Below are 13606 nucleotides of genomic sequence, written 5' to 3'. Positions count from 1 at the left end.
GGACGCGTGGCTAGCGAAGATCAACGTCCCCACCAGTCCACTAGGGCGCGCCGCAAAGGTAACCCCAAGAGGAAGCAACGAGGGACAGGGGAGATTGAAGATGGAGTCGTCGCGTTCGCGTGCAGTTGAGAAAGCTTGCGAGATGAATGCGTACCCATTGTATATGGGAGACGTGTCGCGCCAACGCAGGTCTTGTCACGGGCGGGCCTGAGGAAGCGCTGGAGCCCACTGCGAGCGATAACGTAATGTGGAAAAGGCGCGTCATGGCGACGTGAGGGCAAATTCAGCGAGCAGCTTCATCGCAAGCTGGTGTAGTGCAGTTGAAGCTCGACGAGCAATACCACCAGCAAAGCTTGAGTATCTTCGAGACCGGGCAGGGCCTGCTTGGCGCGAGCCACCAGAGCGTCGGAGCTGGAGAAGCAGTCGACGGGTGGTGATTGCGACGCTGATGCCAAGAGCGGCGATTCTAGAGGGTAAAGTGGTTCACCAAAGATTGCGCAACTGTAGTGCGTCGCTGCCACGCTTAGCGAAGCGTCTGCCCCTGCGTGGAACAAGTGGATGCACGTGAGAAGCAACGAAGGATAGAGATATGTGTTGTAGATACGCGGCATACGCAACGGAAGGCCAGATAGGGCGGAGGATACCCTGGGCAGGCCGGCGGGAGCAATGCTACGCTGATCTGACAGTGGTTGCGTGGTCGCAGGGCCTGCGTGCGGGTGGTGGGTGTTGTGGTTCTAGACATGAGGAAGCCGCGACAGGGCCGCGTCAACACGGCCCAAAGCGGTAAGCGCGAGTCGTCGTCGTCTTGCCCCATCCCTCAATCAATTACCCTCGTCCGCACCTGTCCAACCCACGACTCCACCACCTATCGACGCCCACACCCGTCACCCAGCGCTGTCGAGCCGCCTGCACGAGAGAAAGAGACTGCCAGCTCTCTCCGCGCCCACGAACAGCAGAATTCCCAGAATATCTGCCTGTGGCTGTCTCGTTGCTGCGCCGCCGCATTATCGGGCTGTGCACTGCCAATCCGCAGCCGCTCGACCACGCTATACACCCACGACACCCGTCACCCGCCCACGACCTTCCTGACCCGCCATCACCGCGCACAACGACACTGCGACTGCAGCTCGCACCCGCCCACGATGGAATACAACAACAGCGCCCACCGCGCTCACCAGCCCCAGCACGTCGACACGGACCGGCTGGCGGCCGACATGACGGAGCAGTTTCGTCAGGTCCTCAGCACCAAGCGCATGAACGAACTCACATCACGCTCATCTCAATCGCGCTCCTCATCGCCCGCACCGAGGGACTTCGGCACTCCACAGCCGCCGCCGTCGCAGTCTGCCCCGCCGACGTACGCTTCCATCAGGAACATCCCCCTCGTCCCTGAAGCGCCTCGCGATGCGCGCTCCCTCCGCTTCAAGAACATGCTGCACTCACTCTCCAACATGCCCGTTCGATGGGAGAACCCTGGACTCCTCGACGAGGCTCTTCGCGTCATCCCACTGGAGCAGATCTACAACGAGGCCGAGGAAGAGAGCCAAATATTGCAGGCCGAAGCTGAGAGTATGTCTGCCGGCAAGAAGGCCGCCTGGGGCTACCAAGATTGCGTTGTCCGCGCACTCCTCCGATGGTTCAAGCGATCCTTCTTCTCGTGGGTCAACAACCCGCCGTGCTCGCGATGCTACTCACCAACCGTCGCCGTTGGCATCACTCCACCACTACCCGACGAGCAAGCCCGTGGCGCCAACCAGGTAGAGGCTTACCAATGCTCCCACGAGGCCTGCAAAAACTACGAGCGCTTCCCACGATACAACGACGCATTCGTCCTGCTGCAAACACGCAAAGGCCGATGTGGCGAGTGGGCCAACTGCTTCAGCATGCTCTGCCGCGCTGTCGGCTCAAGAGTACGCTGGGTCTGGAACGCAGAGGACCACGTCTGGACCGAAGTCTACTCTGTGCACCGCAAGCGATGGGTACACGTAGACGCCTGCGAAGAGGCATGGGACAAGCCCCGGTTATACACTGATGGTACGTTGCTTCTTCCACGCCCACACCTTTCATCTGCTAATTATCTTCTCAGGCTGGGGCAAGAAGCTCTCCTACTGCATCGCCTTCTCAGCGGATGGTGCCATGGACGTCACCCGTCGGTACGTCCGCGACGCTAAGCACGCAGCTGAGCGCAACCGCGCACCAGAGGCCGTCCTCCTCCACATCATGGACGAGATCCGAGCAACACGACGCGCCAACATGTCCAAGCAGGACAAGTTCCGCCTGCAGGGTGAAGACATCCGCGAAGCCAAGGAGCTCCGCCAGAGCGTCATCTCATCCATTGCACACGCTGTCAGCAAACTCAAGCCAGAAGACATCATCAACGCTCAAGTCACCCGCCGCCTAGACCCCGATGCCCAGAAGGCATTGGAGGGCCGCATGAGCGGCAACGCCCAATGGATACGAGCGCGCGGCGAGGGTGGACAGGGTCAACAGAACCAGCAAGACCCTCGAAACCAGCACCCGCGCTGAACGCATCCGCCACCCCACCTTCCATTCACCACTTCCGGTATCTTTCCATCGCGCCATGCCTACAACGTAAGCCGAGTCAGCAAGGTGCGCTGCACCTAGTTCTCGAGCATGTAGAGCTCGATAGAAGACGAGATACCCTTCCGACATACCCCCGCAACATTCGTTACGCGGACGACACTCCCGCTTGTATAACATCGAGTCTTTGATTCTTGGTCATTTCCGATTCATTTGCGCCGGCGTTCCAGGAGCAGCACGCAAGAGACATGCGATATCTTTAATGTCTGCACCCACCTCGGCAGAGGCTTTTCTATTGTTCCCGCATCACTTTGGCGACCGATTTCACTGCTTCACTGCATTCTTCACTTCATCTTTCCGTGTGCACGCGGGGTTTTGCGGCACTGTTTATACCATTTTGCCATTTTGGATTACGACTTGCGATATCTCCTATGTCTTTTCTGTATGTTTACGAGCATTTTGGCACTTGTACGCACGACGTATGAGCTTCACGTTTAGGTATTCGTCGCACTGCACAGTTTTGAGAATTGGAGGTGCTGTACACGGGCGCGGTGGGGATCCGTGGCAGAGAGCTGATGTGTACGGTGTACGAGGGGTCGACGCGCGTCCCGCCCAAGATGCAGAGCTTACTGCAGCCTTAGGGCGGTGGATGCAAGATAGAAAATCAGAGCCAGATTGGCCATGTTTCTGCAAACCACATGAACACTTCATCTCAACAGCTTGCGTGATTGTGACATTGTGCGCGACTAGGGCGGAAGCTGATCAAAGTCGGTATGTGAAAGATTTGCGGGGACGCGCGTTAAGAGTACGCAGGCTGGGTCAGGAACATGGCAAGTGATCTCCAGGGTCCACCCTTCGACATTGAAACATGCCTTCCACACACGTCAAACGGAGGAAGAAACCATGATGCAAGAAAGCAAACGTCATGTCTCATGGCAACCATTCTCTCGAACATCTCACTCCAGCGAGAAGGAGTGATGGCACGAATCATGCACGATCAGCATCGTGACAGGCGGGCCGTTCGTTTCTCCAGCTCTTTCCCAAGGAGGTTAGCGGGCGATGCGGTGCAGAGAAAATGTCTAAAAATAACGATGGAATCCAAGTGTGTGATGACCGTCAGGCCCTACGCCAAGTGATTCTCGAAGTTCAGTGACGAGGAGTGTTGAGGCTCTGTCGCTGTGCCTCTGCAAAGTTTTGTCGACTTGGGCCATTTAGGCGTGGACCCAAGGCACTGGTGGTTGGTAATTGTGCGAGGTACTGCCGTCGTTCTTCCGACTGCTGTCTTGTCGGGTAGCGTTTGGCCAAGCTGACGGTAGCGGGGAGGGCTGAAACGACTATATCAGGTTGTGTCCTTAATAATCGAGTGTATGTTTGGGGTGTTGGATAATCAAGAATGCAACTTTAGAATCGCAGCTGTGCATCCCGCAGTGATTGAGGTACATTGCCATCTGTTCAAGCTTCATCTGCTCACAAGACAGAACCATGGCCTCAAGACCGACATAACACCGTACTCAGGCCTGGCAACACGCACTCTCGCCGGCAGTGCTTTGCGAATGCCAACAGCACACGCACTATCCTCCGCAGCAAAGTTGTGTCAGCACTCTTGGCCATCACAACCCACCTCAGTCGCAAGCCCACTGAGGCTGGTGAAGACTAACCCAGGATCAGCCACTGTTGGCCCCGCCGCGCACAGACCCTATGACCCCAAGCTGTGCGCCCGCTCAGCCCCCTTCGGCTGGGCACTTTGCCTTGCGCATTTCAGCTCCGCGTTTGAGGTAGTTTGTACAAAAGCTTGTGGCGGCCCACTGGATTGTCGCACTCATCGTTCTGTCGTTTAACGTCTAGCCTTGTCCACCATAATCACATCCACGGGTGACTCCACCACAACCGCGGATTCACGATCGCTACTGCCAGCTCTTGACTCTGTTTCTTGGGTGACATCAGTCAGCCTTACTCGGTTACCACTAAACACCAAGCCAACAACAACACAACAACCGCAACCGCAAACATGGGCAAAGTCGGGCGCTTCGCGTGTATCCTCACGCCTATGTGCCTTACCCTCGCATCTTTAATATGCTTCATCATCGTCATGCTAGGGCAGACGCCATGGTCTGGCAACAACGCCCCAGCAACAGCCTTGGGGCGCGATCTCTACTTCTTCAAGGCACGTCTTCTCCCAGCCTTGCGAGCCCACACAACTAACATTACAACAGGCGGACACAAGTAAACTAGTCGAGAACCCCGAGAACTTTTTGGACAAGATACCCGACGGCATCACACCCGACGCCGCGGAGAAATTCCTCGACGCCCTCCGAGGCAAGATGGACGCCAAAGAACTCAAGGACTTCTATCAAGTCGGCCTCTTCTCCTACTGCGAGGGCGAGAAGGATGCGGAATCCGGCAAGGAGACTATCACATACTGCTCTGCGCGCAAGTTCCAGTTCCACTTCGATCCCCTCGCAATCTGGGGGATGAACGGCACCAACATCCAAGAGGTGCTCGGCGATAAATACGACAGCGGCATGAACGCGTACAAGAAGGCTGCTGGCTGGATGAACTGGGCTTTTGTCATCACGATTGTGCTCACGGCTGTCGAGTTTGTCATTGGTTTCTTCGCCATCTTCTCGAGATGGGGCAGCCTTGTTACTACTGTCGTGTCTACCGTACGTCTTCCTTTCACCTCGAACTCACAATTCCTCATATACTAACATTCTTTCCAGGCACAAACCCTCTTCGCCATCGCCGCCGCCGGAACCGCAACAGCCATCTACGGCACCATAACCGGCGTCTTCAAGACGGTCCTCGATCCCTACAACATCAAGGCTTCCATGGGCAGCCAGATGCTCTCCGTTCTCTGGCTCGCGGTCGCCTTCTCCATCGGCTCCGGCTTCTTCTGGCTCATCAGCGTGTGCTGCTGCAGCGGAAAGAGCAGCCACAAGAAGATGGTTGTTGAGAAGACCCCATACACATACGAGAGGGTTGCGTCGCCGGCGTTTGGCCAACAGGGCCATCAGATGCAGCAGTGGCCTAGCAGCCAGAAGCAGACGCCGCCTACGGGTCAGCCTACCGCCTATGAGCCGTTTAGATCGCGCGTCTGAGTCGTGAGAAGCCTTGAATAAGTAGGTTGAGGAACAATTGTAGGAGTGAGGACGCTGGGGCTTTGACGACATGTACGACCATTTTGTGGGAATCTTTCTGGGTTACTTGTATACCCCATGGCGTTTACTATAGCATTATCGTGATTTGGCCCGATGTGGCTTTGATATATTGAAATGGATAGCATAAATACCATTTACATCAATATGAAGTCAGAAATCTTTGTTATTATATTCCCTTTATAAGGCGTAGTGGTAAGTCATGACGAAGTAAGTTCGTTTCTCAAACTGTTCTCTCGCTGCCTGCTTTTCCCGTGAACTCTACATATTCCAGTAAAACAATGCACTGAATATGAACACCGTATGTCAGCATAGCTGTATCGCCATCCATAGGAACAGAGCATCACTGTGATCAACAACACAACTAAGCAAGCACAGAGAAGCGAAAATGACAAAAACAACATAGCCAATTCATCGCATCAGATTAGGTATCTCTTTATACATCAACCCCTCCTGTAAATCTACCAACTATCCCAACACATACGTCCCTCACTGCTCATGCGTACCCACAAAGCGCGGTGGGAGATCCAAATCCCAACTCGGCCGTTCCACAAGCACCACCTCGGGCGCGTGGAAACTATCGTCACCGCTGATGGGGACGATGCCGAGTATAGGGCGGTACTTGAATGTATGCCACCAAGGCTCGTCCCGCTTACTTTGCTCGACTGCTCCGACTTCTCCTCCGCCGTTAATCAGCTCCTCTCCTGTTTCGCCGTTTGTTTGCTCAGCCCCTGCTTGTGTGTTTGCTCTCCGTAGGATGGTGAGGGGTTGGCTGGTGCTCTCCACATCGTCGTCGTCTTCGGCATCGGCCTTGCGACGAACGGCGTTTATGTCCATCCACTTCTGTCTTCCAGCTTTGTCTGCGTCGTCGCTCTGGAACTTGCGCATCTTGGTGACGGGTGCTTCCTTCTGAGGAACGGCGTCACCGGCACCGCTGTTGTTCTTGAGAGCGTCGCGTTTCCGCTTCTTGCCTGCGTGGTCGGTATCTGAGATTGTGAAGTCTTTGGTCAGGTCGAACATGAACAGCCATTTCTCGCCATACAGCCATATCCGTTGTTGGGATTCTGTCACGTCCCAGATGCAGCCCTTTGCGGGGAGGTCGACTTGTTTGTACTCGTGGGGATAGCTGGAGGGTGGGTTTCGTCTTGACCAGTCTGATAGGCGGCCGGACATTACGTCAAAGAGGTAGAGCTGGTGCTCGGCAGAGACCAACAGAAGTCGGTAGTCCGCGGTAGGGAGCTCGTGCGAGTGAGGATGAGGATTGTGTCTTGTTGGGTGTACCGCGGGGTTGCCATTAGGCTCTGGTCGATTGGAGGCGTCGGAGCTGGGCTGGAAGGAGAGCAAGACAGGCGTTGAATCGAGTCGAGGGAGCAAATGACCAGATGGGTTTCGTATCCAGTGCTGACCCAGGTATGTTATTTGTTCCCGTGATTCTTCCTCGTCATCGGAGTCATCATCGTCGTTGGCAGCAGGTGTAGTGTCGTCGATGTCGATCTCTGGTGCAGTCGTGTCTTCATTCCCTTCCACGACCCATGTATCGACGTAGCCAGCCAAGTCAACGACAGCGAAGACGTTGCCGTCCTTGGAGAAGTCGGCATGTGCAATAGATCGTTCGTAAGCTCCCGAGGGACCACTGAGAGGACTCTGTGTAGACATGTCGCGCTCAAGTCGGTAGAGGGGCTGTACTTTCTCAAGCGCGCGAGGTGCATCTGCCGGATCGTCTGTTCGCACAATTCGGACCAGCTGGATTTCGTCGGTCGCCATGACCGCCGCGAGCCATTTGCCATTGGATGACAACTTGAGAGTCTTTGCGCCAGAGACAGAAGGCATCTCTAGCCTACGTACACGCACGGCTCCTGCGTGCTGCAATAGGTGGAACAGCTTTACCGTGCTGGCTGTTGCCACGGCGAGAAGTCCACCATCTCTGGAGATAGACACGGATATGATGTTCTCCTCACCCTGCAGAGCAAGGCGTGCAACCACCTTGGGCTTCTCCGTACCATCGTCTTGAGGCTTGACGCGCCATATTCGTACTTCGGTGCTCCACCAGCTGACTAGTAATCTTGCATCCGGGGCGCTCGTTAACGGGGGCGTAGGAGGCAATGCTGGGAGACCTCGACTAAGCTCCTTACCAAATGTGCGGAGTGGAACGACGATGGGCTGGGTGTCGATACCTGGTATGTATGTTAGTCGTGGGCTGAGCAGAATGAGCGAGCTTTCATACCTCCTGTGACTACCACGCTCAGCTTGTTGCCCTCGTAAGTTGTCATAGCTTTGACGTCGTGCTCGTGGTGCCTCTGGTGTGACACCTTTCGCCATTTTCCGCTCTGTCCTTGAGCCTGACCCTTTTTGCTTGTGTAGAAACAGGTGCGGCGATCCATGCCCGCACTGAAGATGCTGGTTCCGTCGCGGGTCACGGCGAGATCGAGCACGTCCGCCTCGTGTCCGGATATCCTCTGCGTTTGACTGTAGTTCTTGCCGCTGTAGATTCGGATGTCACCAGTAGAGTCCCCCGATACGAAGTCGCCATTTGACAGACATTTGACCTTCCATACTAGGATTTCCTTTGGCCCACCATGGGGGCCACTTCCCAGAGAGATGTTCCGAATCACATTTCCACTCCTTGTGTCGAAGACCCGGATCATGCTGTCGGCGAAACCAGCCAGTACTGTATGCTGGTCCTTGTATGTGATGCTCAGGGCACGCGCCTTCTTATTCGTAGCGCGGGAGACGAAGCGCTCGAAGGTGAGATCGTTGTCGTCGGTAGATAGAAGAACAATCGTGCCGTCAGCGCAGCCTGCAACAAGCTTCTGGCACGAGCCGCTCTGCTCGTTCGAAGCGCCCTTGGCCGCGCTCTTCCTTGGCTGTGCAGCAAAGCACCAGACCTCGCTGTGGTTACCGTCCGAATGGCGCGCCGGAAGGCCTGTAGTGAGATCCCACTCTGTGACGCTGCTCGAGTACCCGATGCTGAAGAGTCGCAGACGACCAGGCACCACCTTGCCATGCGCATTACGCGTATCTGGCTCTTGGGTCCATGCCAGCCCTTCAACGCTCCTGTCTTTGCCGCCATAGAAGACCTTCTCTTGGAGCCAGGAGCCTCTTGCAGGGTTCCATATCTCGATGTTTCCGTTTGCGCGTCCAATCGCCAGTCTCAGAGAAGCGGGATCCTGCTGTCCATGTTCGGCTTCCGGGTGCGAGAATGCGAGCGCGTTGATCGCAGATGGCGGGTAGGGCACGAAGCGGGATCGATGGATATCCATGGTGAATTTCGGGGGCTAGATCAAGCCGTGGGGTGTATGAAGCTGCGCGTACGTCTATGGAGGAGCGCTGGCATTACGATACTACACTCATTGTGACGGAAGAGCTCAGTCGCGAACTTCTCTCGAACTCTTGGCGAGCCGACTTTGACTTTTCGGTGGGTCCAGAGCACGGAGAAACATTGTTCCTTAACGCCGACGACCTCCGCATCAACTCCGCACCTGCCTCACGATGCTTTCAACTCGAACGGCTTCAGTTGCCTCAACGTCTCTCACAGAAAGTGTTTGGTCGCTCACACATATACCGAGAGATGATTGATCACGGTTAGATCCCTACAACCCTGCCGAGTCCGACGCCCGGCGTCCTCGTACCACACGCTCCGATCGCCCTTGTCCAACGCCAGAACCGAATCCTCCTTCCTGCAAGAATGCATTTCATACAATCAGGCGGTGGATGAAGACACCGGGGGATATATGGGTCTCGCTACCGTGCGTGCGATGGCGAACCGCAAACCAGGCTGCCTGTACCTCCAGGGACTGCTGTCCGCTCGGAGACGGAGCATAAGACATGTTGCTACGAGCCTTCGCCGCTGATATCACAGAGTGGCCGACTACAACGCAGTGATGAGTGAAGAAAACGCGGGAGATGGAATCATGGTGAACACGATCACTTGTCGTAGCACCATGCTGTGAAGGAGCATTCTATGGATAGTGTCTCCCATCAGTAAGATCTGCCTTAAGGATACCTACACGCCACGCTTCGTACACATGTTTTGAAAACAGACACAGTGCATATGTTGAAGGCATATATTATGTGTTGGATGCAACTGCCATAGGTCGAGCTTTTTCGTTTACGCGGGGTGAAGGACCTACAACAAGCAGATGTCCAACTTTTGACGTGATGTATTTTCAAGTCTATACGGTGCGGTGCAACCTTGCGACAGACCAAATCATTGTAAATTCATCTTCAAGACGCAGCTGTTGCAGGTGGCCTGCTGACAGAACACTGGTCTAATGTTCCGGTGGTCCAAAACCGCCTCAAGTCTTCTGACAAGTCGTATGTTGGAGATTGCTCCGGCAATATTGCGCGAGTCAAAACTAGCTTTGCCGGGCCATGTGCGGACCAAACTCAATGTCTTCATGCTCACGTCACGAAAAACCGTTTGCAGAAGCGTTGGCACGTTAACGCTCATCGGGAAAATGCATCCCTTCGTACGGGCGGAGGCTGCATTGTTGCGCCGCAACGACGTTGACTTTTCTTTTTGGTTGAGTTATTGGCGAAGCTTTGATACATGGCTTGACTTGTTCAGATCCGTTGCGCAATAATAGTGACATAAGGATCTCCAGGGGCTGGCTTGAGATGGCAACTCCGCCTAGACCCAGGTACTGGGCTGAGTCAAGACGACCTTCAGGTCTAGTCTTTCCCAGGGTTTCATGGTCCATGACAATGTGGAAGGCGGCGCGCACGCGGTACGCGTTAAACGTGTGACGCGTGAACGCCCAAGGGGCTTTGTAAGACCTAAGACGCGCTCAGAAGCAAATACCGGGATGATCTCGCGATGAAGCAGAAGTCGAACCTTGGAAATTTCAAGGCGAGAGCTTGGACCGTCCGGCGGGGTATGTCGTTATTGCGGCGGGCCTCATCGTCCGTGGAACGCAAGTCAGTGACGCCGGGCAAAAAGACTGGTTGCAACCGCTGGATCCGTTACTGCTCACGGTGCTTGATGCAGAAGAGCGGATGTTGAGTATTGAAACATGCAGTGTGGTCCCGCAGCCACATCCAGAGACGTTGAAAAGTTTGCTCGTCGCCGTCGTGCAAGCATGCACAGATCTTTTGACAAGTGCATGCGGTGTCCGGGTAACGCCTTTAAGCGATAAAGCTCCAGATGAGCATGCCTCCATGACGAGTTGCACGCAGCACCGGGTTACAGTTCTGCGGGCCTTGGCGCAGCGTTGCTGCGGAAAGCGCTTGACATTTTGTCATACCGACAATCTTTCTCCTCACCAGGTCCGCTTCTTGAAAGAAAAGTCGGAGCAAATTTGCTGACAATGAGCTGGATGTGAGGATCGGCCCACTTGAAGGCTGTCCAGCGCCGTGAGAGCGTCCGACCGAGGCAGGTGTGCACGGAGTAGGATCAGAAAATAGCTTGGGTTTGTCGCGTGCGCACAGCTCAGGTACTTTAAGACGCGTTTCTTCGCGACTGTGACATAATGCCTGGACCCGGACGTGCTGAGGTGCATTGGTGGCTGGCGATGGTACAGTTGCGGATGTCGGCTGGCCACTAGCTGCAGCAGCGACGTGAAGCACTATGTTAGAGCAGGCTCCAATGCGGAGTTGCCGGGTTAGGATCTTCCTTTTTTACTCAGATGATGAACGCGAAAGATCACGCTAAGATCCGTCGTCGCGAGATGATGGGCCCAGCCGCCTGTCAATAGCCGAAGCCGAATCACAGTACGCGTGCGAAGGGAGTTGCGAAACGGCCGTGGATTGTGATGCTGCAGTTGGACGGCGAGGCTAGATGTGTTTGGCAGGTGAACCATCAGCAGCATCATGATGTCGATAGACCTCGCCGTTCTCGCGATCCTCACGTCAGTTGTGGAGTTCGGCCGTATATGCTTGCACGACGTGGAGACGGCTGTTACTCTGTGATGCGGCCGCGCAGAGCTGAGGCTCGCTAAGTCTGAGGCGCACCTTCCTTACTCAAGATCGTACATGCATGAACGCGTCTGCGCACATGTTTGCGTCAACGCGCTTTTGCGACATCGAATCGCTGCAAGAAGTGACTCGTTTGCATGCGGCACGACCGCACCTCGTAATGAGGACCGCACCCCGTAATAGGAGGACGAATCCTATAAGCAAACCCCACCATAATCCCGCTGGTCAGCAAGGGAAGGTCAAGTCCGGGCTATGGCTGATTTCTAGAAACTATGCGGTGGAGGCTTGCCAAACCCACGGACCTGCGCACAGCGAGTTAGGAGAATTGGCAATCTCAGCAGCTAACTTAGGCTCCGACACGCGTTGCTAGCTGATGCTACTAAACACGTGGATCATCGGGCAGAGCACTAGCAACTACTATCGTCGAAACACCAAGGGCATTACGAAACGATGAGTCCAACGGTCAGGCTGGCGGCTTCGGTATGGGGTCTGTGTCGCACAGGATATGTCGTGCCAGGGTCCCCTATCGCGTAATCTGCCATGCAGAATATGGTGAGCAGAGTGCGGTGTCGGCCAAGGCTCACGAGTCTCCAGAATTTACTCCTGAGTTTCTGAGATTTGCCATGTGGAGCCGTGATGCGCATGTCGAGGACGCGACTGAGGCGACCTTGGGCGGTGATGGCGGTGCGACGCGTGACAAGGATGCAGCGTGCCGACAGGCGTCGTCTGCAGCGTTGATGCGCTCCAACAAAGGAGGAGCCCTCAGCGTGTCCTAATGGGCTAATTATGACATGACCTCAGCTTCCTATAGCATGCCAGGGGAACCACGACTCTGGCGCAGGCATGTTTGGGATGCAAGCAGCGAGAGCGGCGGCCACAACGCCCTATGCAGGTCTTGGCCGTGTGCAAAGCAAGTTGTTTCCTGTGCGCAGGCGAGGGCGACATTGGACAGCGATCGTAGGCTATCCTGCAACCTTGTATAGCTGCATGAGTGGCCTCACCGGCGCCCTGGCAGGGCTCTAATTCGAGCGGGGCCAGGCGAAGATTACAGCCACGGCGCTGCTCAGAGCGTCGGTGCCGCGTTGAGAAAAGCAAGTGCAGCAGCGAGTATTGGTGCGAGCAGACTCAAGTTCGTCCTACGCTGCAGTCAGGCGCGGTGTGCAGCACGGCGGGCACAGCAGCGGGTGCGCGCGACCGCGACGGGAGCAGCACCGCACCGGGGCTGGGCGTGGTGGTGATGGTTGCGGAAGACACGGGACTAGGACGCGTTCAACGAGCGTGTTCCTGGCCGAAGCTTCCCAGACGCAAAAACGCCATGGTTGATCCACAATGGGGCACGACGGCGGCGGAATACGCATCGGCTGGCTGGGCGCTGTGGGCGTATCAAGTTCCCTGTTCCCATGCTGTGCAAGTTGCCGTGTGTCAGATGCGGTTAGCGGCAACCTCCTAGGGCTTTGCTCGCCCAGTCGTTTTCTCCAAGCTACGTCCGTCTGTATCGTACTCTCCTCTCACCCTCTCTCCCTCTCCTCATATCTCTCTTTCACCACGGTCGAGCACGGAGAAACTTTGGATCTGATGTGGTGCTGAGTGTTTCGGCTCCTATCTTTCCATAAAACTCCCCATCTCCTGCTCTCGGTCCCCTAAACCCGACCGCCGTCTCTCCTCGAATAGGATCGTGAAGAGTCCAGACTCCCTGTACCTTCCGCCCTCATTCCTCCGCCGACCTCCTCCCTCGTCTCTCGCTGGACGTAGAGATAGCTGAGAACACGAACTCGCTGTACTCTAGTCCTTCGCTCTCTACACAGCTATCCACCCGATACCTGTACCATCAGCCTCGTGTGTGACGATTGAGCCATCATCTCGGTAGGTCACTTATCTCTTGTTCCTTTGATTCCGGGGTTTTCCACCCATGCTGGCTGTGCTCACCCGAAGATTTCCCGGCCCTATGGACTCGACAAAGGAGGCCGAACCATCGAAGAACATTGGGATGAGATTAG

At 55.5% G+C, this 13606-nt stretch overlaps 3 protein-coding genes across 3 annotated transcripts; 2 read left to right on the top strand and 1 right to left on the bottom strand.

The window, feature by feature from the left end:
- Positions 1 to 1142: 1142 nt before the first annotated feature.
- Positions 1143 to 2526, top strand: J4E86_007442 (uncharacterized protein; the record flags this gene model as incomplete). The annotated part of the gene is made up of 2 exons (XM_051447962.1): positions 1143 to 2034; positions 2087 to 2526. 2 exons carry the CDS (start codon positions 1143 to 1145, stop codon positions 2524 to 2526), a joined length of 1332 nt encoding a protein of 443 aa, XP_051300900.1.
- A 2023-nt stretch (positions 2527 to 4549) lies between these two features.
- J4E86_007441 (uncharacterized protein) lies at positions 4550 to 5639 on the top strand (the record flags this gene model as incomplete). The annotated part of the gene is made up of 3 exons (XM_051447961.1): positions 4550 to 4705; positions 4755 to 5204; positions 5262 to 5639. 3 exons carry the CDS (start codon positions 4550 to 4552, stop codon positions 5637 to 5639), a joined length of 984 nt encoding a protein of 327 aa, XP_051300899.1.
- A 546-nt stretch (positions 5640 to 6185) lies between these two features.
- J4E86_007440 (uncharacterized protein) lies at positions 6186 to 8956 on the bottom strand (the record flags this gene model as incomplete). The annotated part of the gene is made up of 2 exons (XM_051447960.1): positions 6186 to 7870; positions 7921 to 8956. 2 exons carry the CDS (start codon positions 8954 to 8956, stop codon positions 6186 to 6188), a joined length of 2721 nt encoding a protein of 906 aa, XP_051300898.1.
- Positions 8957 to 13606: the final 4650 nt, after the last annotated feature.

This window comes from Alternaria arbusti (assembly GCF_024043155.1).
Source record: "Alternaria arbusti strain BMP 1465 chromosome Unknown scaffold_10, whole genome shotgun sequence".
Classification (NCBI taxonomy): domain Eukaryota; kingdom Fungi; phylum Ascomycota; class Dothideomycetes; order Pleosporales; family Pleosporaceae; genus Alternaria; species Alternaria arbusti.
Note: the sequence above shows the minus strand (reverse complement) of the source record. Positions and strands in the feature narration are given on the sequence as shown.